The 26742-nt window shown below is 36.2% G+C and overlaps 1 protein-coding gene across 3 annotated transcripts in view; it reads left to right on the top strand.

Moving 5' to 3' along the window:
* Positions 1-26742, top strand: part of CTNNA3 (catenin alpha 3) — a 1771160-nt gene that overhangs the window by 1290534 nt on the left and 453884 nt on the right. For all 3 annotated transcript variants that reach the window (XM_017502077.2, XM_017502076.2, XM_017502078.2), the window contains one exon: positions 4095-4295. In XM_017502077.2, the coding sequence (XP_017357566.1) occupies positions 4095-4295 (201 nt within the window). The remainder of the gene's footprint in view (positions 1-4094; positions 4296-26742) is intronic.

The following is a 26742-nucleotide window of genomic DNA, read 5'->3' as shown; positions in this document are numbered from 1 at the left end:
TTTGACCTTTAAATTCTGGCTTTACTTGTTGAAAACCAGCCAGGTGCAGGGATTCATTCCAGTAATCTCAACACTTTAGGAGTCTGAGGTAGGAGGATCGCTTGAGGCAAGGAGTTTGATACCAGCCTGAGCAGCATAGCAAGACCCTGTCTCTATAAAAAATTGAAATAGCCACGCATGGTGGAGAGTTCCTGTAGTTCTAGCTGCTTGGGAGCCTGAGGTGGGATGATCAATTGGGCCCAGGAGTTTGAGGTTGCAATGAGCTATGATTATGCCACTGCACTCCATCCTGGGTGATACACACACATAAAACTGAACAGCTAGAAAAAATTATAATTTAAAAAATGCATTTCAGAATTTTACTGTGCTACACTTGCTGCAGTGACTGAACATGGAGTTAGCCAGAGAAGCTTGCACCAAAGAAAGTACCTTTTAGTCAAAGATCAGTTCCCTTATTGTCTTGTGTATTACAATTTTCCAACATAATAGAAATCACCTTTTGCATCTCAAGGTGGCTATAAAATGACTGATAGAAACTGCTAATAATTCAGCAATTCTTTCCTCTTAAATGAATGCATTTCAGCATTTACACTAACACCAGGACATTCCACCCCTCACCTCAGAGCAAATGTTAAGCCGATACTCTGAAGCTGTTAAGAAAAATCTTCACTATGTGACAATCCTTCAAAACATGATATTCTAAATGTGCTTGTTCTATAATAACATATTCTCTTTCTTTTAACCTCATTTTAAAAATGAGGCAATTGTTGAATTCAAGTACATCTACTTTAGAAAAAAAAAATAATTTGAGGAGAGAGCCAAATGACTTTTGCTGTGTTTAAATAGTAAACCCATTCCATCAGCAGCAAAGTCTAAAGGGATTCAACTGTAGGAAGTTGTATATAAGGTATTTGGCATTTTTTTTCTTTCCTAGAGGTTTAAAGGCTGTGTAGCCAGGCCTAAAAACTCAAGCCTTCGTGAAGGTTTTTTAGCCACTTAAATTCACCAGAAATATAAATAGCAAAGAAATAAACATTTTTGAGAATTGTGTTTAATGTTTAGTTATCGTGCATATGTGGGAGGTACCTAACATTTTGATTTTCTTTTTCTGGCATTCTATGTTTAGAGCTTCATGCAAATAGTTGTTGCTAGCATTCTGTAAAGCATTCAGGGTAATGGAAAAGTGTCACAACAATACAAGATTTGTGAACCTTTTCTAATACTTTTGTGCTATATTTAATCTCAATAATTTCAAAAATCATTTACACATCTTCTCCAACATTCTCACTATAGCTGCTTTGAGTTGAGTCTGGTTATAGCTTCTTTTCACTTATTGCTTTTTTCATACTGTATACATTTATATAAGACTTTTGTTTCCGTATCTGGCCTTACTTCTATAATTCTTCAACAAGATTTATCACAATGGCTTCTGACAGCATTATTTAATTGTGAGCAATAATCACACAATCTTCTGTAAAGCCAAACAAAAAAAGAATTAGAAAAATTCTTGCTATATTTTTATTCACTGCTTTAAATAATAAATTCATGAGCATATAGATTATACTTCTGCAGTAAGAGGTAACTACTCATTCATTGTTAGTGAATATTCTTTGTATATTTTCTTCTCTGCAAAATTCACTAGGAAAACAATAGTTTGTACAAGCTATAGTTTCATCTTTAATTAAAGAGAAATTGTAGTTTATTATATATTATCAATCTTCCAAGAATGGACATTGTTTTTTCTGTAAATATTATTTCACTTTTATAGGACTAAGAAAAATAGCTCTGCAATATAAAAGTAAGCACCTTAGTGAATACAGGTTAAACATTCATTGAATATATAGATGTTTCATTTGTTAAAAAAAAAAAATCTTGCCAATGTACTTGGAAAAACAGTGGCTTCTTAATGTGTCATTAAAGTGCACATCTGTCGACTTCTTAAAAACTGATGATTATCACGATGCCTTCTAAACTCAAACCTATGCTTCTGTTCCAGGGAAATATGCTAATATACATACATGCATATGCTTTCTGTTGAGACTGGACCGTGACTGTATTTACTATAAGCCTTAATGATACATTCATAAGTGAATGTTACAATTAGGTTAAAGATCTCGTGAATTTATAATGAAGGTTTTCAGAGTTCAATACTTTTCATGTAAGTGATTTGAATGTCCATAATATGGGTAAAATTTACCTAATTTCAGATCACAGATATGTGTTCACCTGTGTTCATAACCGAAGATTTAGGAATGTCTTATAAGAGAGCTTCATTTATTCAACAAGCATTCTTGTTAGCCTAACAAGTACCAAGTATTATAACAGATATGCTACATAGACTGCCTCAAGGAATAAGACAAAATTCTTTTCCTCAGATATATTTCAAATTCTACTAGAGAGATGGTTTTATAAACAAGTAATTAAAACACGGGAAGAATCTCTAATTCACCATTTTATGTGAATCCCAAACAACATGGAACAAAGCTGGTTTTGTTGTAGGGAACGAAGAATGAGGGAATGGATTTCCTGAGGCAGGAACATTTGCCTAGTGGCTTGAAAGAATAGTTTGGAGTTGAGCAAGCAAGTCAAAGGGGACAGACTGCCTAGGCCAAGGTTCTAATATGCCCACAGGACAGAGGCTTGGAAGATCACGAAGGATTTTGGAAATCATAAAATATGTATAACTGAAACATAGGGGCCTGCAGCAGAATGGTAGGAGTCAGGTCTCAAAAAGTCAATAGGGACCATATTCAATGGCAGTTTGACTTCATTTTCTTTTTTAAAAAAATTATATACATATAATTTAAATATATGAATAAATTTATAAATAAATTTTAAATATACATATTAATAGATAAATAGATAGATAGAGCCTCACTGTCTTATCCAGGCTGGAGTGTAGTGGCATGATCAAAGCTCACTGGAACTTCTAACTCCTGGGCTCAATCAATCCTCCCACCTCAGCTTCCCAAGTAGCTAGGACTACAGGCACATGCTGCTACTCCTGGCTAAATTTATTTTGTTGTATAGAAAGGGTCTTGCTGTGTTGCCCAGGCTGGTCTTAAACTCCTGGCTCCAAGTCATCCTCCTTCCTGGGTCTCCCAAAGTACTAGGATTACAGGTGTGAGCCACCACACCCAGTCTGATTTTATTTTCTGTACAATAAGAGGGAAAAGTGATTCTGTAAGGAATCCGAGGAGTGATTGTCCTCTGTAGCTCACACACACAGTTAAAACATATACACAAGCAGATAGAGAGAAGGACAGAAAGAGAGATACCGACAGAAAGAGAGAGAGACCAACAGAGAGAGAAAAAGAGCTAATAATACGCTCTGGAATTCCTGAGATCTTTTTGTTATAAAAGTTCTCTGCATATGTTTTAAAGAAATAGTTGTTAAGGATATTAGGTGGGGATTCATGTGATAAGGCCAGAAGCCAAAACAGTAATTCTTTTAGTATTGTTTTAATTTCTTAGAAATATCATTGCCCATGTTTGTTGATATTCCACATATTTGCACATCTTCACTCGTTAGTTTTATCCGGGAGTATTAATCAGTTTATAGAGAAAGAAAATATTATTGTGCTACAATAACTTCCTACTAGCTTCATGCCCTACTCATCTAAAGAAGAATGGAGAGGAGGTCAGGAGACACTCTTCAGAGTAGGCAACTTTCTCTGGAATTCACTTGTTTAAATCAATCTTTTAAAAACCTTATGTATATATAAGTTTTATAATATTGCTTTCATTCACAATATAGCATTTCATCATAACATATTTTATTTTCATTTTAATTAAGAAACTCTTTAATTTCTACCCCTATGTCACTCTAAAATCTAATCTACTGGAACTGGAATCTGAAATAATGTGCAGTCAATATAAATTTATCTTAAAAATGTAACATTTTATATTTCATGGGTTTTGCTATTAAAGGGTAAAGGGATATAAGCAAAATATGACTCCATTTTTTAAAAAATAATTCTCAAAGTCCTTCATTTCCAGTGTGCACTTTATCTGAAGTCAGAAGTTAATATAATATGCTATATTTGTATGATTTTACACACACACAAAAGCTAATTTAATTGATTTGCTTACAGAAAGCCATATCCTGGAAGATGTCAACAAGTGTATCATAGCCTTAAGAGACCAGGATGCTGATAATTTAGACCGTGCTGCGGGTGCTATCAGAGGCCGGGCAGCAAGAGTTGCTCACATCGTCACGGGTGAAATGGACAGTTACGAGCCCGGGGCTTACACTGAAGGTGTAATGAGAAATGTGAACTTCCTTACAAGTACTGGTAAGTCCACTGCCAATAACAGCTGCACTTTTTCTCATATTTGAATCTACATAGCTACCAAATATTCATACATATGGGAAAGATTTCAGTTTGTGTTGCTTCTTTTGACATACATTGCTATATACTATCTGATCAGTGCTGGCACACTGTGGTTATACGATTTGAAATTTATCTCTGAGAAGTAAATATATTCATTGGTGAAAAGAGGTCTTCTACAAATATACGCATTATATAAATTACCCACAGGCCTTAGCCAGAAACCACTTAGAATGTTTATTAATGCCTTATCTGTTAGGAGATACAATTGGGCTGGCATGGTTTTAAGTATGTGATAGTCTCCAAACCCTCTGTTAACTGTATCGTTGATATCCGCAGGTTTTTGTTTACATTACTTAAACACAGGAAGTCTGTCCTGTGTTGCCAGAGAAATGTTCTTACTTTCATCTGCAGTCTGTTTGCAAAACAGCAATTTGTTCTTGCACATAATCTTCTTTGATTGCGTGAGAAATGTGGAACCAGTATTTTGTTTTGGTTGCAGCGCTCAAGTAATATTTTCTAAAATCAGCCAGTAAATGCTTAGTTTTTGACTCTTTCAGTAAAATGACGTTTTCGGAACTATTGTTAATATTTCTCCAAGAAACTTACAGAAGTGTCTGAATTTATATGGATTCATAAACAATGAGGACAATCAACTATTTGTATAAGTCATGATAGCAGAACTCCTTCTTGTGGAAACCCTTGTGAATTTGTGAAATCTTTAGGTTAAATAATTTTACTCTCACCTCCTAACACTAGGATGATGGTGCCTCTGTGATTCCTAAAATATTTGAAATTCCGTACTTAAGTTATCGATCCTAGAGAATCATTCTTTGTGCTATGCATATGGAATATGAAATTTGATATGCACATTGTTTAGCAAAAGGAGTAGATGAGACAGGGATGAGTCATTTTTAAATTTTTCTTTTATTTTTGAAGCCAGTCCTTGAAATGAATTAAGAGAAACAAACCAACAGTTGAGTAATATTCACTAGAGACTAGGTCTGAAGCACTATGCTGCAAGGCAAGCTTAGCAAGGTTTGCAGGGAATCGATGATCAGTTTTGCTGTTTTTCTTGAAGTTGATAAACAAAATCATTGATGAATCTTAGTATGTAGTTTTCTTATTATCTGTTTGAAATATTTCTAAAATAAAGAAATTCTAACAATGTGATCAGGAAAGATAAAACTGTTGATATTAAGTTTATATTTCTATAGCCACTCCCCAAAGTCACCGATGTCAATAGGGCACATAGTACACATAGAAGTTAATTTTTCAGTAAGTTGTGGTAATATATTTACTTGTTTAAAAAGATGATTGTGCTATGGTCATTCAGTATCTCTTCCCTAAACTAAATTTAAGCACTCCTTTCTTGTTGGTCACAATCAAGTACTGAGTTATCTGGGTCCCTGATTTTTTTTATATCCTCTGATAATAGAATGTAAGTAAAAGAATGTAACAGGGTTTTTTTTTTTTTTTTTTTTTTTTTTTTTAATACAAATAATTTCCTATCAGGAATTGATTAGGTAAAATCTAGCTGGACTAATATTTTGCCTCAGTCTCAGTTTTGTAATCATGTTAGACTTAACAAGCATGCTCTTTTTGATTTAGAATGTCCGTTGGAGGTACCAGGTTTACAGTTTTATGCTCTATAGGCAAGAGTATGCCACTCTTTGCAGTCATTCCAAAATCAGAAAATAATGAAACAAAGTTATTTACGCACTTAATTACAAGTTTGTTAATACCTCTTTGATTTACAATGACCTTTCCAGATAGCTAATCAATATGGCTACATTATCACATTCAGAAGAGAAAAAAGGCTTTTTTCCTCTAATTAGTTATATATAATTTTAATTAAAATTCTCTAGATAAATTATGTCCTATATATCCCAAATATAATGAATTTTATAAGTCTGGGTTATTGTATATAAATAGCACCTTATTAATAGTGTAACAGTATAGTTTATGACATTCCAATTTCGTTACTTAGATAATTTTTGGTGTATCTTTGAAAAGCTTTCCATTTTTGTTTTTGTCTAATTCCAGACTGTTCTCCAAATAGCTTTCCTTCAAATTTATGAAAAGCAGGCCTCACTAAAGGGAATTCTGAGCAATAAATTAGATGAGAAAGCTAATTAATTAGATCAGTTTGATCTTAACCAAAACTGAAAAATGTGAAAATGTTCTTTCCCATGGAGGTATTGTCTATGAAAGATACTTCCAACTACTCTGTCCTCCACAATTTGCTAACAGGAGATGTTCACCTTTGTTTGCATCTGCTTCACATCTAGATGGACTTATTATTTATAAATAATTATCAAATTAAATAATTGAAAATATCATGTTTTGTGTTCTGAGGCCTTAGTAGTTTACTTTTTAGCAAGTGAACAGTAATATATGGGGACTGTTTTTCTCTGTTTCCTTTTCTTTTACACAGTCTTCAGGTCTTAAACTTGCTTTTTGAAAATGACTTAATGACGAGCTATTGTGAATTGTTTTTATTACCGAGAGTTTTCTATCTTTGCAAAATTTGCCTTAAAGTATTGTCATAAATGATGAAATGTAAGCCATACTTATGTAAATCACAAAGAATGTTTTTAAAACATAACACCTTTGGTTTTAATCAGACTCTGTAGCTCATTAGTATATTTTCAAAATTTGATGGTCTTCTAAGTATTTTCTCAGCATTAAAAAGTAGGGCTGCCCTATTATATCTCAGAAATTTATATTATTCACATACTCTAACAGTTGCCTTTGAGTGAAATGTAGTCAACATCTGGAATGTTACATTGCACTGAGATAGAAGCATACTATTGTAATCTTCACGTGAAATTCTTTATTCCACCCCATTCTTACCTGTTACTCAGCTCCTCCTCCTGTCAGGAATTATTGATGGAGAAGATAAGACATATTAGCTTTTCTGATAAATAAACCTTCTATTTATATTGTGAAGGTTTACAAATTATGCTCTTAGTGTCAACTTCAGTTCTTTTGTACTATGTTGGAGAAAAACCTAAACTAGAAGTGGACTGACATAGGACATTTTTGTGTGATTTATGAACTCTATCAAATTCAGGAATCTGCAAGCCCCAAAGCATCTGTTGTAAACCTCCAAGCTCCACCTGGTTTTACTGTTAGCCAGACTCATGGACCAAAACAGATCAGGCACAGTACATAAATGAATGTGACCAAGATATCCTGGTGGCATCCACTGTTGGCAATTGGAAGTGATGGCAAATAAAGATTCATTCATCAAGTATCTGATGAGGCCAAGCCTGGAAAGTGCATATCCAGAATTCCCTCCTCCTTAGAATGGACAAGTGCCATATAGTTACTTTTTTTTTTGTTTCAAAAGCAAATGAAACAGTTGGAAGAAATTTTAAGCCAATAAATGTTTTCTAAAATTTGATTGTAAATTGTTTAGTCCAGTTTAAACAGCAGATACAGTTGTAAGGTGTATTTCATTTAAAACTTAGTTTGCAAAAACTTTAATAGCAGTTGGTAACCCCTACCGACTCCCTTTCATTTAATATAGTTTACATATACCTATGTTACATTCTGTAGCTTGATTAAAACATGCTACTTTTGGCTGGGCACGGTGGCTCACGCCTGTAATTCCAGCACTTTGGGAGGCCAAGGTGGGTGGATCACGAGGTCAAGAGATCGAGACCATCCTGGCCAACATGATGAAACCCTGTCTCTACTAACAACAACAACAAAAAATTAGCTGGATGTGGTGGCACATGCCTGTAGTCCCAGCTACTAGGGAGGCTGAGACAGAAGTGCTTGAACCCAGGAGGAGGAAATTGCAGTGAGCTGAGGTCGTGCCACTGCACTCTGGCCTGGCACCTGGTGACGGAGTGAGACTCTGTCTAAAAAAAAAAAAAAAAAAAAAATGCTACTTTTTCTCTATTGCAGCTCTGTCCTACAACCTTAAGTAGTTATAAAAATTAAAGGTTTTAGTTCTAGCAGTCCTTACCCTCTGCAGTCCAGCAGTGATTGAAAATTAGTAGTCTGCATACTAGATATGACTCAGAGAGAAATTTTTATATGGCCAGTGGAATTCTGATCAACGTAATTTTCACTGGAATTGGCTGGAGCTTAGTGGTGTCCTCTTTTTCATGAGCTTTGGCCATGGTCTCTACCACGCCATAGTCTCTTCCACTCTCTCTCATTATATACCCAGTCTTCTTCACTCACTTAATTTACCTACTTGAACTCTGGAGGAATTTGCTTTTACCTGAAATTGTATTTCTAACTTTTTTTTTTCTGACGTGGACCAAAAGGCATCTTGCACTTTATTTAATTTAATACTCCCACAATCGCAGGGACACGTCAAGATTCTTACTGCCTTATAGATCTTCTCCATGCCATCTCTCTCTTTTTAAATATCTCTACCCCTTTTTTCTCATTTCAAATTCTATTCATGTTTCAAGAAAAAGCTTATCTTCATGTCCTCTAGGAACCTTTGGCAATGATGAATTCTTTCTATTCTTATGCCCTGTAGCTCTTAAGGGACATGCCACTCAGTTACATCATCTCAGACAAGTATATGGTATTGATGAACTCCTCAGATATAATTACATGGCTTTTCTTGGCCAGGCACAGTGGCTCACAACCTGTAATCCCAACACTTTGGGAGGTCAAGGCTGGTGGATCACGAGGTCAGGAGTTCGAGACCAGCCTGGCCAACATGGTGAAACCCCATCTCTACTAAAACTACAAAAAAATTAGCTGGGTGTCATAGCATGTGCTTGTAATCCCAGCTACTTGGAAGGCTGAGGCAAGAGAATTGCTTGAACCCAGGAGGCGGAGGTTGCAGTGAGCCGAGCCCTGGCAGTGCCCTCCAGTCTGGGTGATAGAGTGAAACTCTGTCGCCAAAAAAAAAAAAAAGTCTTTTCTTTCAAAATGGAATATGAGATACAGGAGAAAAAGACACTCATATTATTTCTGTTTGAATCTCTCCCAGGGTGTACCACTGTGTCGTGTGTTAGAATTAAAAAAAAAAAAAAAAAAGAATCAAAACTCAAAACGAAACCTCTTTAATGAAACCTCTATGGCTTTGCTAATTCTATCCTTGCAGTTGGAGTGATTACCTTTTCTTCTCTACTGCCCGCTTAAAATGTAATCATTCTAAACACTGTCTCAAATGCCACCACCTTTGCAAAGGAGCTTTTGATTCCCTTTCAGTTAGAATTAATTGCTCCATTATCTGTATTACTATGAGCTTGTCCTCTAGTTAATGTTTATTTCACTTTGCCTTTGATCATAATCAGCCATTTACATACAAGTTTCTCCCACTAGATTGTAATGTCTTTAAAGGCAGACACCACACTTCATTTGTTTTTATTTTTCCCAGGTAGCATCTACACATAGTAGAGGGACCCAATGATCATTGATCACCAAGTCCTTCTCCAAAATTTAAATTTAAAATTTCCTGCAAGATTACACTGTGATACAGTCTAGTTAAACAAGAGAATAAGTTGTTATCTCAATTCAGGGAAGAAAAAAAAAAAAACACCTCAAAAGCAGTGGGATGTGTCAAAGGATGGGGCAGAGAAAAGATTAAGGAAGTGATTCATTACTGTCCAGCGTTAGATCTTAACCACTTCCAGAAAACTTGGGGTCAGATTTTTAAAAGGTTCTTTAGCAAGCTTTTGAATAGTAGATCATGAATATTGTGTATTCAATTACTTACAAGAACCGTCATTGAACTGTGTCTGTTGAAAGATCCCACTGAACCTAATTTCACTAATGCTTCCAGCAAATCCCTGTAAAGGGTAGTAACTATCCTTTTACATTCGGGAACCATTATTGGAGAATTTCCTCCCCTTGTCGCAGTCTGAACAGGCTTTCAAATTATATAATTTCTTCCTTTTGGAATAAATGTTAATCTGACTCTTTTTTGACACAGTTAGAGAGCATGAACAAGAGGTTTCTGTCTGCAGATCACTTGGCTAACCTGGATAACTGTGTGTCTTTGTGGTGATAATTCTAAAGTTGAAAATTAAATTACAACTCAGCCTCTCTAAAGAAGAGTAAGATTTCATGGCCATGGAAGTGCTTCTGTTCCCACAGGAATGTGGGACTTTAGGTAACATTCTAAGTTGAAGAAAGTAGCTACTAGAACCTCTGAGTGGAAAAACTTGTTTTCTGTCCAAGGAAGACTAGATTTAAATAGGATCCAGATCTAGTTAAGAAACTAAGGATCCAGTTTAAGAACTAAAATACAAACGGCAAGAGTCTTATCTTGCCATTTTAAGTAAATGGACATACAAACTTGTCAGAAAAAATAAAGTGCTATGAAAACTGTAATCTTCAGTATGTACTGTGTGATGCAAAGTCTTTTCTGGTCTTTTGTACATGGTACATTGAGTAATCTAAAGTGCCACTGTTGGTAATAGCCTTATTTTAAAAAGATAATATATTCTGACACATTGGTAGAAATTTGATTGTTAAAAGAGGAATAATATAAAAGGTTGAAGCCTGGATATTAAAGAATCATAAAGAGGGGTTGAAATATTGCCATATCTGGAAAATGTAAAATATGCAACTGATGTGGTTTGGCTGTGTCCCCACTGAAATCTCATCTTGAGCTGTAATCCCCATAATCCTAATGTGTCATGGGAGGGACCCGGTGGGAGGTAATTGAATCATGGGGATGGTTTCCCCCATTCTGTTCTTGTGATAGTGAGTTCTCACAAGATCTGATGGTTTTGTAACCGTCTGGCATTTCCCTTTCGGGCACTCATTCTCTCTCCTGCCTCCCTGTGAAGAGGTGTCTTCTGCCAAGTTTCCTGCGACCTCCCCACGATATGGAACTGTGGGTCAATTAAAACTCTTTTCTTTATAAATTAGCCGTTCTCGGGTATTTCTTCACAGCAGTGTGAGAGCAGTGTGAGAATGGACTAATACAATAACTTTGAGAATTTTGCTAAATGAAAGATGGATTAAGGACAATGGGGATGAACTGGCCTGGGCTGAAAGGAAGTGAGAATTACTGGAGAATGGGAACCTGCTTTGTGGTTAGTGACCAGTGCAAAGATATTCCAGAGGTCTTGTACCTTCTTTAACTCTAGAATGCCTGTGATCAGCCTCAGATGCATCTACTCCAGGGAAACAAGATATCATCTAGAAAGAGAAAGAGTCACATCTTTCATTCTGATTCTACTTTCCCATATTTCTGTAAAATGACTAATTCAGATTTGCTCTATGGATCTTTACGTGCTGAAGGCAATAGAAAAATAATTTATGTTTAAAAGGATTAGACATGAGGTACTAGTTTTGGTTCTGGGTTGCAAACAACTTAAATTAAAAATGGCTAAATTAGACAGAAAAAAACGCAGGAAGACTGGAGAACAAGAAGAGAAAACTGGCAGACTGTGAGGGACACTTTACATGAAGTGCTGACACTTTATATGCAAAGGACACTTTATATGGAGGGACACTTTATATGCAAGGGACACTTTGTATGAAGAACCACAGTTAAAGTCATCCCAAAGAACAGCCATGTGAAGTGCCATTCCAGGCCCCTCTGAACATTTAATGCCATTAAAGCGATCATAACATTATGACATTGGACCCCACATATAATACATCTATTTGCTACCACATTTCAGATAGTACTACCATTGGAATAAATCATAAAACTATCCCTGCTTTTACCTCACTTACTTTGAATGCAACTTCCTGTGCCAGAAGCATTTTCTTAGTAGAGTTTGAATCATGTGCCCCACACCTTGACTGTCAGCATACATACGGGTGAGCACCTGGCCTTTGATCTTCTTTGCAGATAATGCTCTGTCTCATACTAAGACTCTTACACTGACAGATTCCCTGCATAATAAAGCACTTTGAAGTCTGTTAGCAAAGGAGGAAGTTGGGGATGATGAGAAGCAGGAGAAGATGATTATCAATGAGGGAGCAGAAGGACTCAGAAAAAGGAAATTGAGGATTGCTGTTGCCAACTTAATTGGACATCACTGGGACGATAGAGCTACTTCCATCCACATACCCAACCAAGAGCATTGCCCTTCAGCAGCTTGTTGCTCAGCCAATACTTTTAGATGGTTTATGAAACCTTTAAAATAAGCATAAAAGCACGCTTTCTTTCTGGTAGATTTATTAAAGAAAGTATGATGATACCACTCCAAATCTAGGTACATTCGAGGGAAGACCTGCCATAGCAGAATATATGATGTGAATCTGATTCTGTGGTCAAGATGGTAGCTTAATAAAATAATGTTGGTTTTGCTGCATATGTAAAAGCATAAAGGAGTCTATGAAGGTTTTCAAAAAGGGGGAAAGTATATCCTTCAGTGATAAACTGAGGTTTCTTCTTTTTTTAACTACAGGGACAAAATTTAATGGGCCTGTGTCCTCTTATTATTCAAATTCTAAGTAGAGTGATACTGAATTGAACGGTATCATTTTGTTTTAAATCCAAAGGAATGGGTATTTTGACTTCATTAATTTTTAAGATTACCAAGTATGAGACATCTTTGTAACAGCTGGACTAGTGCTAAGATCATAGTGTTTGAAGCTGGGCAGTGGTTCATACCTGTAATCCCAGGACTTTGGAAGGCTGAGGTGGTGAGAGGATTGCTAGAGCCCAGGAGTTCAAGATCAGCCTAGGCAACATAGTGAGACCCAGCTCTACAAAAAAAAAAAATTTATATATGTGTCTGTGTGTGTGTGTGTGTGTGTGTGTGTGTGTGTGTGTGTATGTCCCAGATACTTGTCAGGTTGAGGTGTGAGGATTTCTTGAGCCCAGGAGTTTGAGGCTCCAGTGAGCTGTGAATGTGCCACTGCACTCTAGCCTGGGGAAGAGAGTAAGACCGTGTCTCAGATAGATAGATACATAGATAGATAGATAGATACATAGATAGATAGATAGATAGATAGATAGATAGATAGATAGATAGATAGATAGATGAATAAATAAGGCTGGGTGCAGTGGCTCACGCCTGTAATCCCAGCACTTTGGGAGGCCAAGGCAGGTGGATCACGAGTCAAGAGATCAAGACCATCCTGGCCAACATGGTGAAACCTCGTCTCTACTAAAAATACAAAAATTAGCTGGGCATGGTGGTATGTGCCTGTAGCCCCAGCTACTTGGGAGGCTGAGGCAGAAGAATCGCTTGAACCCGGGAGGCAGAGATTGCAGTGAGCCGAGGTTGCACCACTGCACTCCAGCATGATGACAGGGCAAGACACTGTCTCAATAAATAAATAAAAATTAAGAAAAATAAATAAAATCATAACGTTTACACAGCAACTGGCAAAAGAGAAGTGTCTGCTCAAGGCCTGAGGGGATCAGAGGCTCTACGGTTATCAAACAGTCTTAGCTCCTTCCCAGCTACCTTGAGAGTTACAGAGCTCAGTATCTGAAAACTCCTCTCACTGACACACAGTGGTGTGCCTCAGCAAAGTTGTTAGGAGCTCTGGGTTAGACCACTGTCTACTGGGTAATCCAACAATGAAGTCTCTTTGACAGAGAATTACTATAAACTGTCTTATAAACTGTAACATAGTATATAGTTTTAAAAATGTAAACCAACTGGCAGAAGGCTCCTCTCTTCCATTTCACCTCAAAAATCAGATTTATGAAACTAATGAAACAACTCCCTTCAGTTGTTACAAGTATATCTATTTCATGTATTAACAGCCCTCAGCTGCAAAGACAGTTAATTTTACTTTTTTAGAAGTCTTTATAAATAGTTAGAAAAGTCTGGTTATATATTTATTTATGTGAGCTGATAAAACTTTTATATACTCATCTGTTAAACCAAATTTGAGGTTCAGGGTCACTGAGGCTAGAGAATAAACTGAGATAGTATGTCCCTCTTAGATTTTCTTTCCTCTGGTTTTGGAGTGAACATAAACCACGTGAAGTCGAGTGTGTAAATCAGATTGCATTTTCCCTAGCGGTATTGGTGCAGGCAGCAGAACTTAATTGACAATACCTTTAGCCATTTCATCCCCACCCTCTTCCCCACTATGTCTTTCATGCCAATTTTTATGTGATTCCTCAGATGTAGTCCTGCTTGGGTGGGGGTGGTTACAATGGAAATAATTATATTGCCATGTTTTCAAGACAAGAGCAAGTTTAGTAAATGAAGGATTAAGCATTTCTAAGGTGAACAATACCTATAGCTGTTGCAAAATAAGGCACGTTGCATTTATGCTGTCAGACTTCATAAACATAAAATCAAATACTGAAAGAGAATATTGTTGCTAAGAAAAAAAACAAATTAGCAGGCTGACATTTGCAAATGACAATGTTATCTACAAGCTTTATTAATAGATGTGAATATTTTATTCAGTGAAATCAATTGTCTACTAATTGGGCCTCTTTCACTTGGGTAAAAACTATAAACAGTGGATATCACAAGATCATCAGTGAAGGAAGAAAGATTGCTTGACTAAAGGTGGAAAGGGTATTTTAAAGATAGTCACAATCGGAAAAACAATTCTGAGAGTAGAGCAAGTGGACATCCATCAAGTGTCCAGTTAACCAGCTCAGGGAGATAGAAGTAGTTAGAAAAAAGCCAAGGAGACTTTAGGCAGCTAGAAAGCTGTTTTCACCATGTGCCAAGCCATGATTTCTGCTGACATATATTTTCACTTCACAAATAAAAATTTCTAGCTCATGGTAATTTACAACTTCTTCTTTCATCAATTACAAAAGAAAGTATTACTGCTTAACAATACTACACAGCAGGCTAAGGACTGGGAAGAGATTTCTTCTCCGGAAATGTATTAGTAACCCAGTGCTATCTTGCAAAATGTAATATATTCTGGTGATCATCCACCATTTAATTTTACTGTCTGCCAAAATCTGTAGCAGTTAAAGTTAAGTGAACAATTTATATTATAAAATTTCTCTGCTGATATAGGGATTTTTAAAGGTATCATTTATTATAAACACTGCTGGCAGTATTTCTTTAAGATTCCAGATATTCTAAAATCTAGTGTTGATTGTAGGTTATAGTGATTTAAGAAAGGTTATACACATTCCTTTGCTGCATGTCTCAAAATGCTTATGTAAAAAGAAAGAGGAATTAAAGTACAGATGTCGCTGAAAAATGAATTATTTTTGAGGGAAGAAGTAAGTTAAAATATTGTACTTCTCTTGCCATCTCCCCTACTTTATTTATTTATATCTCCTTTAACAACTACTTCTGTTTGTAAATAGGTGTCAATGTTTTTCCATTATTTGCATTTATTAATGTATTTGCCCTATCTTCACAATTACAATCAAATAACTTTGAGTCAAGGTACTAACAATGTTTTGTCATTTTCATCTATTTAAAAAGCTAGCACAAAAACAAACTGAAAAGATAAAACTACTCAGTTCCAGTCCAGCATCCCTTTAAAATAACAGTAAAGGTAATTAGCTGGGTGTGGTGGCACGTGCCTATATTCACAGCTACTGGGGAGGCTGAGGCAGGAGGATTGCTTGAACCCAGGAGGCGGAGGTTGCAGTGAGCCAAGATCGTGCCACTGCACTCCGGGCTGGGTGACAGAGCAAGACTCTGTCTCAAAAAGAAAGAAAGAAAGAAAAAAACCAAAACACTAAAGGAACGCAAAGGGGAATGAACTCAGAATGGCAAATGCATGCATATAGGATTATCACAGGAAATAAAAAGATCCAGAAGATAGAAAGCAGCTGGAAACATGGAGATAGATGAAAGAGAGCAGCAAAAGCCTCTATCTAGACTGCACAGAAGGGGTCTGCTGAGGAGCTGTGAGTTCCTGCTTGACTATCGTTAGACTTCTTATCACAACACTGAGTTCTGCAAGGCAATGAAGAAATGGCTTTGCTGAGAAATTAATTTCCTCACTTTTCTTCATGAGAAAATTAATATTAACTTAGAATACTATATTCATCCAAATTACGTGGCAAAATAAAAACCTTTTTGTGTGCATAAGAACTTAGAAAATGTAAATTGTGTAGATCTTGTTTGAGAAATGACTTGAAAACCGTGCTCAAACAAAACAAAGGATGGAAAAAACAGATAGTGAATGTAACCCAGAGATGTAATGAATAAAACGACAAGTTGGCAGATGACTAGCAGGTCTGGAAAGCAATGGATCCAAATTAGAATACAAAGTCAGTGGGCTCCCAGGAAAATAAATGAATTCTAAAGGAAGCCTGAAAAAGATTGAGAAAAACAGAATCACTATGTTCGTTAGTCACATGATAAAGAAAGCAATTCACTATCCTCTCTAAAATGTATTGCTCGACCAATCCCCACCCAGGAGGCTTAGAATAACATGAACCTAACCGCATGACCCTAAAACTTTAAAATTCTGCTTGCACTGTTATCAGCTTATGCTTGACTTTTTGTATTTGTTCAGTTTCTGTATTTGTCATGTCTTTTGTCACTGTTAAGAAACCAGATTTCAGTGTCACATGGCAAACATCTGTTATGCTGGTTTTGAATATCTGTTACATATATGAAAGATGTGTACATATGTGCATATGTTTCAATGATGCATGTAATATACAATGATATATATAATTATACATTGCTATTATATATATGTATTATATGTAATGTTATAACTATATATGTTTAGTATACATTACATATATATCATGTAAAAGATTGATTTCTTTTGTTTTAAATGACCATTTGGAAAAGAGCTATCTTACAGCTGGACTGGAACTCTCCATGGTGACCTGGAGGTCTGATAATGACTTTTGGCCACAATAAGAAGTGAACTAGTTTACATTTATAATACATTGTTTAAGTGGAAATCACCTTGTTAGTATCCAGAGTCAGCTTGTTTACATTTTTTGGGGTGTGTAGATAGTGTACACACAAGCCAACCAGTTACATAGCATGGCTTGGTGTGTGATCAGAATCTTCAGTTACATAGCATAGCCAAGCCATGCTATGTAACCGAAGATTCATAAGCCAGAGATGAAGCACATCCTGTGTGACTGAGAAGGAATTCTGGGTAGCTGTGCAAGTCTCCCAGGCCCAGGTGCATGGCCTACGCATTCTTTCTTCTGCTATGTTGTGTTTCTTACACTGAATAGGTCTTCTGTGAGTAGTTTCCCTAGACTTTTGCAAACACTTTCAATTATCCAGCACCATCTGTAACTGTTGTAGTTATGTCATTTATTTTATTTAAAAAACACACTGAAATACTAGAACATACACATACACAGAGACATACACACATCTACCTTAATCATACAGAGTTAAGCAAGTGGTTACATTAGGTTTCGTTGCTAACTGCTCTGTTTTTGTTTTTTATTTACTTTTTTAAATGTGCTCAGTAAGCTTTGATACTTAGACCATCTCAGTCCATTCAAACTGCCATAACAAAATATCTTAGTCTGGGCATGTTATAAACAACAGAAATTTATTGCTCACAGTGCTGGAGGTGGGGAAATTCAAGATCAAAGAACCAGCAGATTCAGTGTCTGGTGAGGATGCGTCCTTCATGGATGGTGTGTTCTAAGTGGTGGAAAGGATAAACAAGCTCCATCAAACCTCTTTTAAAAGGGCACTAATAACTTCATGAAGGCAGAGTCCTCATGACCTTCATCTTTTAAAGGCCCTACCACCCACTTAATACTACTGTATTGGTGAATAGGTTTCCACATATAATTTTGGGGGAACACACATATATAGATAACAGCATAGAATTTGTGCAGTCAGAACTGCTGAATCATGCTATATTTCTCAGAGTCCTTTCCAACCTCAAAAACCTTAGTGACTAAAGATTTTCACTAACTTGCACATTACACCTAACTGACTTACATATTATATCTCATAAGTGAATCAGCAAAGTGAAGTCAGTACTCTTTCTCTTGAGTATTGACTCAGCGTTTTATGTCCTTTCCTGCATCAGTGTGAGCTGTCTACCAAATTATAGCTTCCTTACTCTGCCTTTTTAAAAACTGAGAACTGCAACAGATATTATCCTCTCTGTATTACTATTTATGCTACATAGCAAATTTCCCTAAAATTTAGCAAATTAAGACAACATTTACTGTCTCATAATTTCTGAGTGTCATGAACTTGGGAGCAGCTAAGCTAGATGGTGTTGGTCAGGGTCTCCTCTGAGGTTGTATTCACCCTGTTGGCCAGAGCTACAGTTATCCAAGTCTCACCTGAGGCTGAAGAATCTGCTTCCAAACTTATTCACATGGTTTTGTTGGCAGGAGGCTTCAGTTCCTCACTACATGGGCACCTCCGTGTGCTGCCTATATAATTTCACAACATGGCACCTCAGATGTGTGTGTGCGTGTGTGTGAGTGTGTGTGTGTGTGTGAGAGAGAGAGAGAGAGAGAGAGAGAGAGAGAGAGAGAGAGAGGGAGAGAGGAGCCTAAGATGGAAATCAACATCTTTGTATAACCTGACTTCTGAAGTGGTATACCACCACTTTTCCTGCATTCAATTTGTTAGAAGCGAGTAGGGCATGAATACCAGGAGGTGGATATCACTGGACCACCTTTCAGGCTGCCAACTACAAATTCTAAATGGCTTATATTCTGGGTATGCTTGATATGGTCCCATATCACCAAATATACTATACATTTTTAGTGTACATATCTCTTAAACCCTCACTGTTTTCTGGCCTGACATTTAATATTGGAAACATTAGCAAAGGACCTGGCATACAGTAGACATTCATCAAATATATGTTAAATGGACGAAAAACACAATGCACAGCTTACCAGGGATCTTTTATAGAGCTGCTTGATTGATAGTACAGAATAATATGGAAGAGGAAATCCTTTTTATTGCTAATTCATGCAACATGGTTTTATCATTTTAGAACTATAGAAGACCATAAGCATTGCTGTAAATATCACTTTATGTGACATGGTCATGTAGAAAAATCATTACATAGAAAATGTGGAAAACCAAAATTCTAGATTTAGGTTTACTGTGATATAATTGTGAAAATCCCTTAAACTCTCTAAGTGCTAAAAGAGGGTTAACTAGAGATCTTCAATGTTCCTCTGTACATCATTTTACTTAAACATTTTTAAAATAAATCTAAGTCATTTATCTATGATGTATTCATTAATTTGCTATTTAGCTGTTTTCAAATTCTTAAAATTCTACATCTTTTTAGTAACTGAAGAATAAAATGTCCAAAATATAAAAAAGCATTTTTTTTTTAATTTTGTAAACAGTTTTCTGCCAATCTGATATATTCTTCCTTCTGGAGAGCTAGATATTTTGTCGATATGTAATTTTTTATTTTAAATTTTTTTAAAAAGTTGAGATGGGATCTCACTGTGTTGCCTAGGTTGGTCTCAAACTTCTGGGCCCAAGTGATCCTCCCACTTCTGCCTCCCAAAGTTCTGAGATTACAGTCATCAGCCACTGTGCCCATCCATTGTGGCCATATTTTAAATAATTTTGTTGTTGTTGTTGCTATGGCTCCAATGGTTATAAATTACTTATTTGTGACCAGGTGTGATGGCTCATGCCTGTAATCCCAGTACTTTGGGAGGCTGAGGGTGGCAGATTGCCTGAGGTCAGGAGTTCAAGACCAGTCTGGCCAACATGGTGAAACCCTGTCTAAAATACAAAAAATAAATAAAAATACAAACATTTTTATTTAATTTTTTGTATTTAAATAGGGTTTCTAAAATAATACAAAAAAAAATTAAAAAAAAAAATAGCTGGGCCTGGTGGTGCGCACCTCTAATCCCAGCTACTTGGGAGCCTGAGGCAGGAGAATTGCTTGAACCAGGGAGATGGAGGTTGCAGTGAGCAAAAATCACACCACTGCTCTCCAGCCTGGGCAACAGAGAGAGACTCTGCCTTAAAAAATAAAAATAAAAATAAAAATAAATGGCTATTTCCTAAAATAAAATAAAAAAGAACAATTTGTCAGGTTTGTCAAAAGACAGAAATACATAAAGACTAAGCAATTTAGTTTCTTGTAGTTTAGTAGGCAAATAATATTAGTAGACATTAAAACCAACAGCTACATTAGAATTTTATCTCTAGTGCTTATCAACAGTAAGTGATCTTAGGCAAATTACTTAACCAGTCTAAGCCTTATTTCTGTCATCTATAAAACAAGGGCAGAAAAACTTATTTCTTTTAGGTTTTGTGATAATTTACATTAAATAGATCTCTTGAAACGCCTGCTTCAAAGTCTTATGTCTATAAATAGCAAGTTATTAATATTGTTATTATTGGATGGGAATATAGTAAAACAATACTTGGTTAGATTTTCATGTGATTTACCTTCTGAATGAAGTGGAAAAATATTAATGTGCAGTATATAAAACATAAATCACAGAAAACAAATACTGAAATTTGTGTTAAAAATGGAGTAAATATACCTTTCCCTACCTCTTCCACTGATGTCAACTACAACTTTGAACATAATACTTAAAGCAAATCTTGGAGGACTCTGTAAAGTAAATAATGGCAGACTAGAGAGGAAGTCAGAGTTTGAAGAATTGGAAACCAAAATTATAAAAGAATACCAGTAACCAAAACTTTGAAAATTAATATACATAAGTATAAATCTAAAAGAATGTGCTGCACCTGTATTTTGCCAGTAACTACAAAATGCTAGTCAAAGAAATTAAAGAAGACCTAAAAAATGGAGTGATGTATCATGTTCCATTATTGGAATACTCAATATGATGAGAGTATCAATTCTTCCTAAGTTGATCTATCAACTTATTATAATACCAGTCAAAATCTTAGCAGAATTATTTTCTAGCTATATATAAGCTGATTCTAAAGAAAGAATTACAAAAATACATATATATGGAAAGACAAAGGAACCAGAATAGCCAAAAAAAGAAAAACAAACCAAAAAAACCCAACAGCAGCAAGACAAAACAAGCAAAGTTGGAGCATCCACTCTACCTGAGTTTGAGACTTACACTATAAAACTATAGTAATTAAGAGTGATATTTGCAAAAGAGTAGCCACACGGATCAGTGAGGTGTTTTGGAAAGTTAAGAAATCACACAATTATTGATGGAAATACCAAGATAAATCAGTGGAGAAAGACTAGCCTTTTCATCAAGTGGTGTTGGAACAATTAGACGTTGAACCTCAATCTATGCATTACATCATATACAAAAAATGACTAAAAGTAGATAACAGCTTTAAAATACAACAGAAAACTCTTAAAAGAAAATATAGGAGAAATTTTTGTGACTTTGGTTTGGCATTGTTAGATACAACACCAAGTGATGACATAAAAAAAAATTGTAATTTGATTTCATCAGAAGTTAAAAAAAATTGATCTGTGAAAGATACTGTTAAAAGAATGAGAAGCCATAGAATGGGAAAGAACATTTGCATTATCATATACTCCTCAAAATGCATCTAGAATATATGAAACAGTGTACACATTCAAAATTAAGAGTTCCCTATTCCATAGCAAAATAATAACACAAATTTTAAAAAAATTAAAAGAGATATTCTGTTTTATGTTTCTAAGTGCTACTGACATATTGTTCTCAAGGGTTAGAGGAAAACATCATTCATGGAGGGTTTATGATGTTTGCTAGGTGATTTGCATTTGCCATTACATTTTATCCTGGTAACAGCCCTATGAGGATAATATTATTTTCATTTTAAAGACGTGGATAAAATAATTTTTCCAGCGTGACCCAGTTAAATGGTGGATCCATGAAATAGTGGCTTTCTGCCATAAAATAGGCATGCTACCAAAATTGGCATAAAACACAGAGGCCAGACAGTACCTTTAAATGAGAGCTTCTTACACATACTAGTACTCAGTAACAAGCTCTCAATTAATTAAGTTGTGTTTCTTTTAAATTGTGTATCTACGTAACCAAATTTACTTTATCATGACTCTCAGGTATGTCTGGTGATAAACTCTGCACCAGAATTAAGCTTGTTGAGTGTGTGTATTCATGCTTGGCCTGGCTGAATATTTGATTAGTCTTTAAAAATAATAATAGTTGCGGACGTCTGAGGTTATATTTCTGGTAATTCTTAGGACTGTTAAGTGTCGATCATAATGATCCTTTTAATTTCAGTACACTAGAACTAACATTTTTATAAACATGCTTCCTATTTTCGTGTTTTTTCATTCAACAAATATAATTATGCATCAGACACTGTGCTGGATGGTGAGATACGATGATGTACAAAGTAGGTATTCTTCAGGAGCTCACAGTTCGAGAAGAGAGAGCCCACAGTGACAGGCTTAGAGTAATGGGTGTCTAATTCCTAATGGAATAAGGTCGAGAATGACTTCCCAGAACACATGATGTGAAAGCCTAAATCCAAAACGGCTGAGGATGTTACTCAAGTGAAGAGGATGGCAAAAAGAAAAGGCATTTTCAATGTTCCACTTACTCTAAAAGACAGATTCTCAGCTACTTCTAAATATTTTGTTGCAAATAAATGACCTACCCTCAAACTCAGGTTTCTTTGAACCTGATAACTCTTTAGTTATCGTAATTCAAATTTTCAACTGCTTGTGAACACATTTTTGGTATCTCAAGGTAGTTCAGAACAAGGTTTTATGAGACAGAAGGAAGCAGAGCTTGATACCTTGGTGTTGTTTCAAGAGCCGATGCTGATTTCTTTTTTGGACACACAGACTACCGAGGGCATCTCTCTCTCTCTCTTTCTTTTTTAATGTTTACAGAATTTTTACTAATGTCAAAGGTACTCCCATATGTATGATTATTTTTCCTCACTATTCACATTTTTGAGATCTTGTATTTTTTTAATTCTGTCTTTTTATTTAAATTATTTCCCCAATTGCATAGCAAAACAAAGCAAAAAGCCTCCTCAAATATTCTAAACCCAGTTTATCTTCCTGGATTTACCTCAGTGATTCCCTTTCCCCTTTTACAAAAACTATCCCTGGATTGATTAACCTCCAGTTCCTCCATCCTGTTTTGTTTTTTTTTTTTTTTTCTATATCAACTCTTAAAATCCAGAGGAAAACAAAATGAAACAAATTGGCTGTCTTAACTTTTGCTTCGTTGCTCCCTAGCAGGATGAGTGGGCAGACTGACCAGCTGTCTGTCCTCATTTACGTGGATAACTTTACTTCCATGTTCTTTTCTGCTTGGCAGAAACACACGTCACACTAGTTCATTTTTCTTGAGGTTCTCCCTCAGGCAAAAGCTATGACTTGATTCTCTGGATATAAAAAATACAAAAACAAGACAACAATATTTTATTTTTGTGCATACCAACAGATGTCTGCCTCAATACAGTGAGCTGCACATCCAACAGGCTAAGAAAGATGTACAAACATAGTCCTTTAAAAATATATATTTGAGCCTACTGAATTTACAATTTTGCCCATTTTTGTGGGTCCCGAAACAGTCGGTGGTTTTTTAATGGAAGTGAATCTGATACTGTATCAATAAAAATTAGGAAAGTACCAAACAATATATATCATGAATCTATTCTATTACAATCGATTTTGTTCCAAAAATTAAAAATGTTTTTCTGAAGATTTTTTAATGAAATTGGGAAGTTTTCAAAGTACATTATAAAGGGATAAAAAGTAGGACACAAAAACAGAGGAGCATATATATCATTTAAAGATAAAACTGGCTACCTATAAAATCAATATTTATGATGAAATATACCTGAAAGATTACATAATGATAATAAAATAATCACCCATTTACCTATGGCTTAGCTTGAGAAATAAAACTTGCTTCATTTTTGGAAGTCCCTTTGTGTCCCTCCTTCACCACCTCCTCTTCCTATTTCATTACACTCTGCCTTCCCAAGATAACAACTAATGAGTGCTTTTGTTTGTTTGTTATTTCTTTTCCTTCAAGAATGGTTTTGCCCTATAAGAATATAGTGCATAGTATGTAATGTAGCTGTGCATTTTTGAGATTAATGAAATGGAATTATATTGTTACCTTTATGTGACTTGCTTCTTGCTTTTCATTTCATCCCTATCTTCACAGTTAAAACAACTCAATGGCACTTTGAGAAATTAGAGTCTCTGAGCCAATTAGGAGAGTTTAATGACAGGATTACTGGCCACACTTAATGACACAGTTTATTATATGGCCGTTTTTTCATTCCAAAGTATACAATGATGTTAGGCTACATGGGTTTAGGTGAGTTCAAGGCCCTATCGCAATGCAGTGCTGAGAGAACCACTGTTTTCCTTCATCTTTCAGACCCTATCTGTTGTATTCGCTGCCTATTGCTAGCCCTCTTCCTTTATTATGAATGTTCTTGCAAAACTATCTCTATCTTACTTTAAGATTTGGTTCCTCCTATCTCTAACAATTTGTCATACACATTTGTCTATGTTTTGATCACAGTTGTTCATTGTGTATGTTCCTACTTAAGAGACTCTGCCTGCAAATCAGTTTATGAAATTAGATACCAGGAGGGAGGTTAGCCCCAAAGAGCCTATGTATGTCTGAGTCTTCGGTCGGACTATGCTGGGGCCTTGTTACCTACTAAGTATAATGAAATATCCCATCCATTTGATATCGTCTTGCTTGCTTATTGAATACTACTCTTTAAAAACTCATCCAAGTGGCCTCTGCTCTGGGAGTTCATCTTTACTAAGTCAGAATGAAATCCTCCATCTCTTTATTGCTTCTCCTTTCATTCTGGTATGTACTACTTCCTTCATGACACTTTAAAAAATTATTATTATTATTATATATCATCACCTCCTAGACAGTAAAATTAAAGTTTGGAACCATGTAAAATTGATACACTTATGGCATATAATTGTCACTAAACATTTGCTAATTTGAATTCCATTTGTGTTATTTGTACTATAAAGTTAGGTTTTCAGACCTCCTTTTGTACAGAATTGTATATGAGAGATCTTTAAGGTTGTATGATTAAAATTTTATACACGGGAGGATCTAAGATGGCCACATAAGAACAGCTCCAGAGTGCAGTTCCCAGAAAGAACAACACAGAGGGTGAGTGTTTGCCGCATTTCCAAATGAGTTTTCACGGCCCACAGACCAGGAGATTCCTAGGGCCAAAAGCACCACAGGTTTCCAGCACAGCTGCTTCAGTTGGTGCCCCTGTTGGTGTACAGAAACTCACACAAATCTGGGTGGCAGTTTTGACTGGTGCCTGGAATTCCTGGGAGACAGAGCCGCCCTTTCAACTGAAAGGGAGGGGACTGAGACAGGGAGCCAGGTGATCTGGTTCGGTGGGTACCATTCCCATAAAACAAGCAATCTGAAACGCTCTGGATTGAGAGTTTTGCAGCAAGCACAGCTGGACAGGCATCTGCCACTACCAAGGCAGTCTGTCAATACCGAGGCAGTTCTAACTGCCTCAAGGAAGTTCACACAGCAGCTGGGCAGAGCCCAAGGCAGCTCAGCAACACCTCTGCTGGCAGACTGTGACTAGACTATCTCTGTGTGGGGCAGGGCATCTATGAAAAAAGGCAGCAGCACATCAGGAACTTATAAATAAAGTCCGACCTTCCTAGGACAGAGCATGTGGGAAAAGAGGAGGTTATGAGTTCAGCTGCAGCAGACTAAACATACCTGCCCAGCAGCTCTGCACAGAGAAACGGGGCTCCCAGCACAGCACTTGAGCTCCTATAAGTGACAGACTGTCTCCTCAAGCAGCTCCTTGACCCCCGTAAACCCAAAGAGATACCTCATAAAGGAGAGCTCAGGCTGACATCTGGTGGGTATCTTTCTGGGACGAAGATAACAGAAAAAGAAACCAGCAGCAAGCCTTACTGTTCTGCAGCCACCACAGGTGATCCCCAGGCAAGCACAGTCTGGAGTGGACCTCCAGCAGTCCTACAGCAGAGGGACCTGACTGTTAGAAGGAAACCTAAGTAACGGAAAGAAATAGGTTCAACATCAACAAAAAGGACATCCACTCAGAGACCTTATCTGAAAGTCACCAACTACAAAGACCACGGGTAGATAAAGCCACAAAGATGGGAAGAAAACAGCGCAAAAAGGATGAAAACATAAAAAACCAGAACACCTCTCCTCCTCCAAAGGATCACAACGCCTCACCAACTAGGGAACAAAGCTGGATGGAGAATGAATCTGATGAATTGACAGAAACAGGCTTTGGAAGGTGGTAATAACACACTTCTCAGAGCTAAAAGAACACATGCTAACCCAATGCAAAGAAACTAAGAACCTTGAAAAAAGGTTAGATGAAATGCTAACTAGAATAAACAGCTTAGAGAAGAATATAAATAACTTGATGGAGCTGAAAAACACAGCACAAGAACTTTGTGAAGCATACACAGTTTTCCATAGCCGAATCGACCAAGCAGAAGGAAGGATATCAGAGATTGAAGATCAACTCAATGAAATAAAATGAAAAGGCAAGATTAGAGAAAAAAGAGTGAAAAGAAATGCAGATTTATCAAGCAAATGGAGAGCAAAAACAGGAAATTAGTTCAACAATGTGATCATGTTTTTAACCAT

This window comes from Cebus imitator, unplaced genomic scaffold (assembly GCF_001604975.1).
Source record: "Cebus imitator isolate Cc_AM_T3 unplaced genomic scaffold, Cebus_imitator-1.0 Scaffold290, whole genome shotgun sequence".
Classification (NCBI taxonomy): domain Eukaryota; kingdom Metazoa; phylum Chordata; class Mammalia; order Primates; family Cebidae; genus Cebus; species Cebus imitator.
This window is presented reverse-complemented; position numbering and strand designations above follow the sequence as displayed.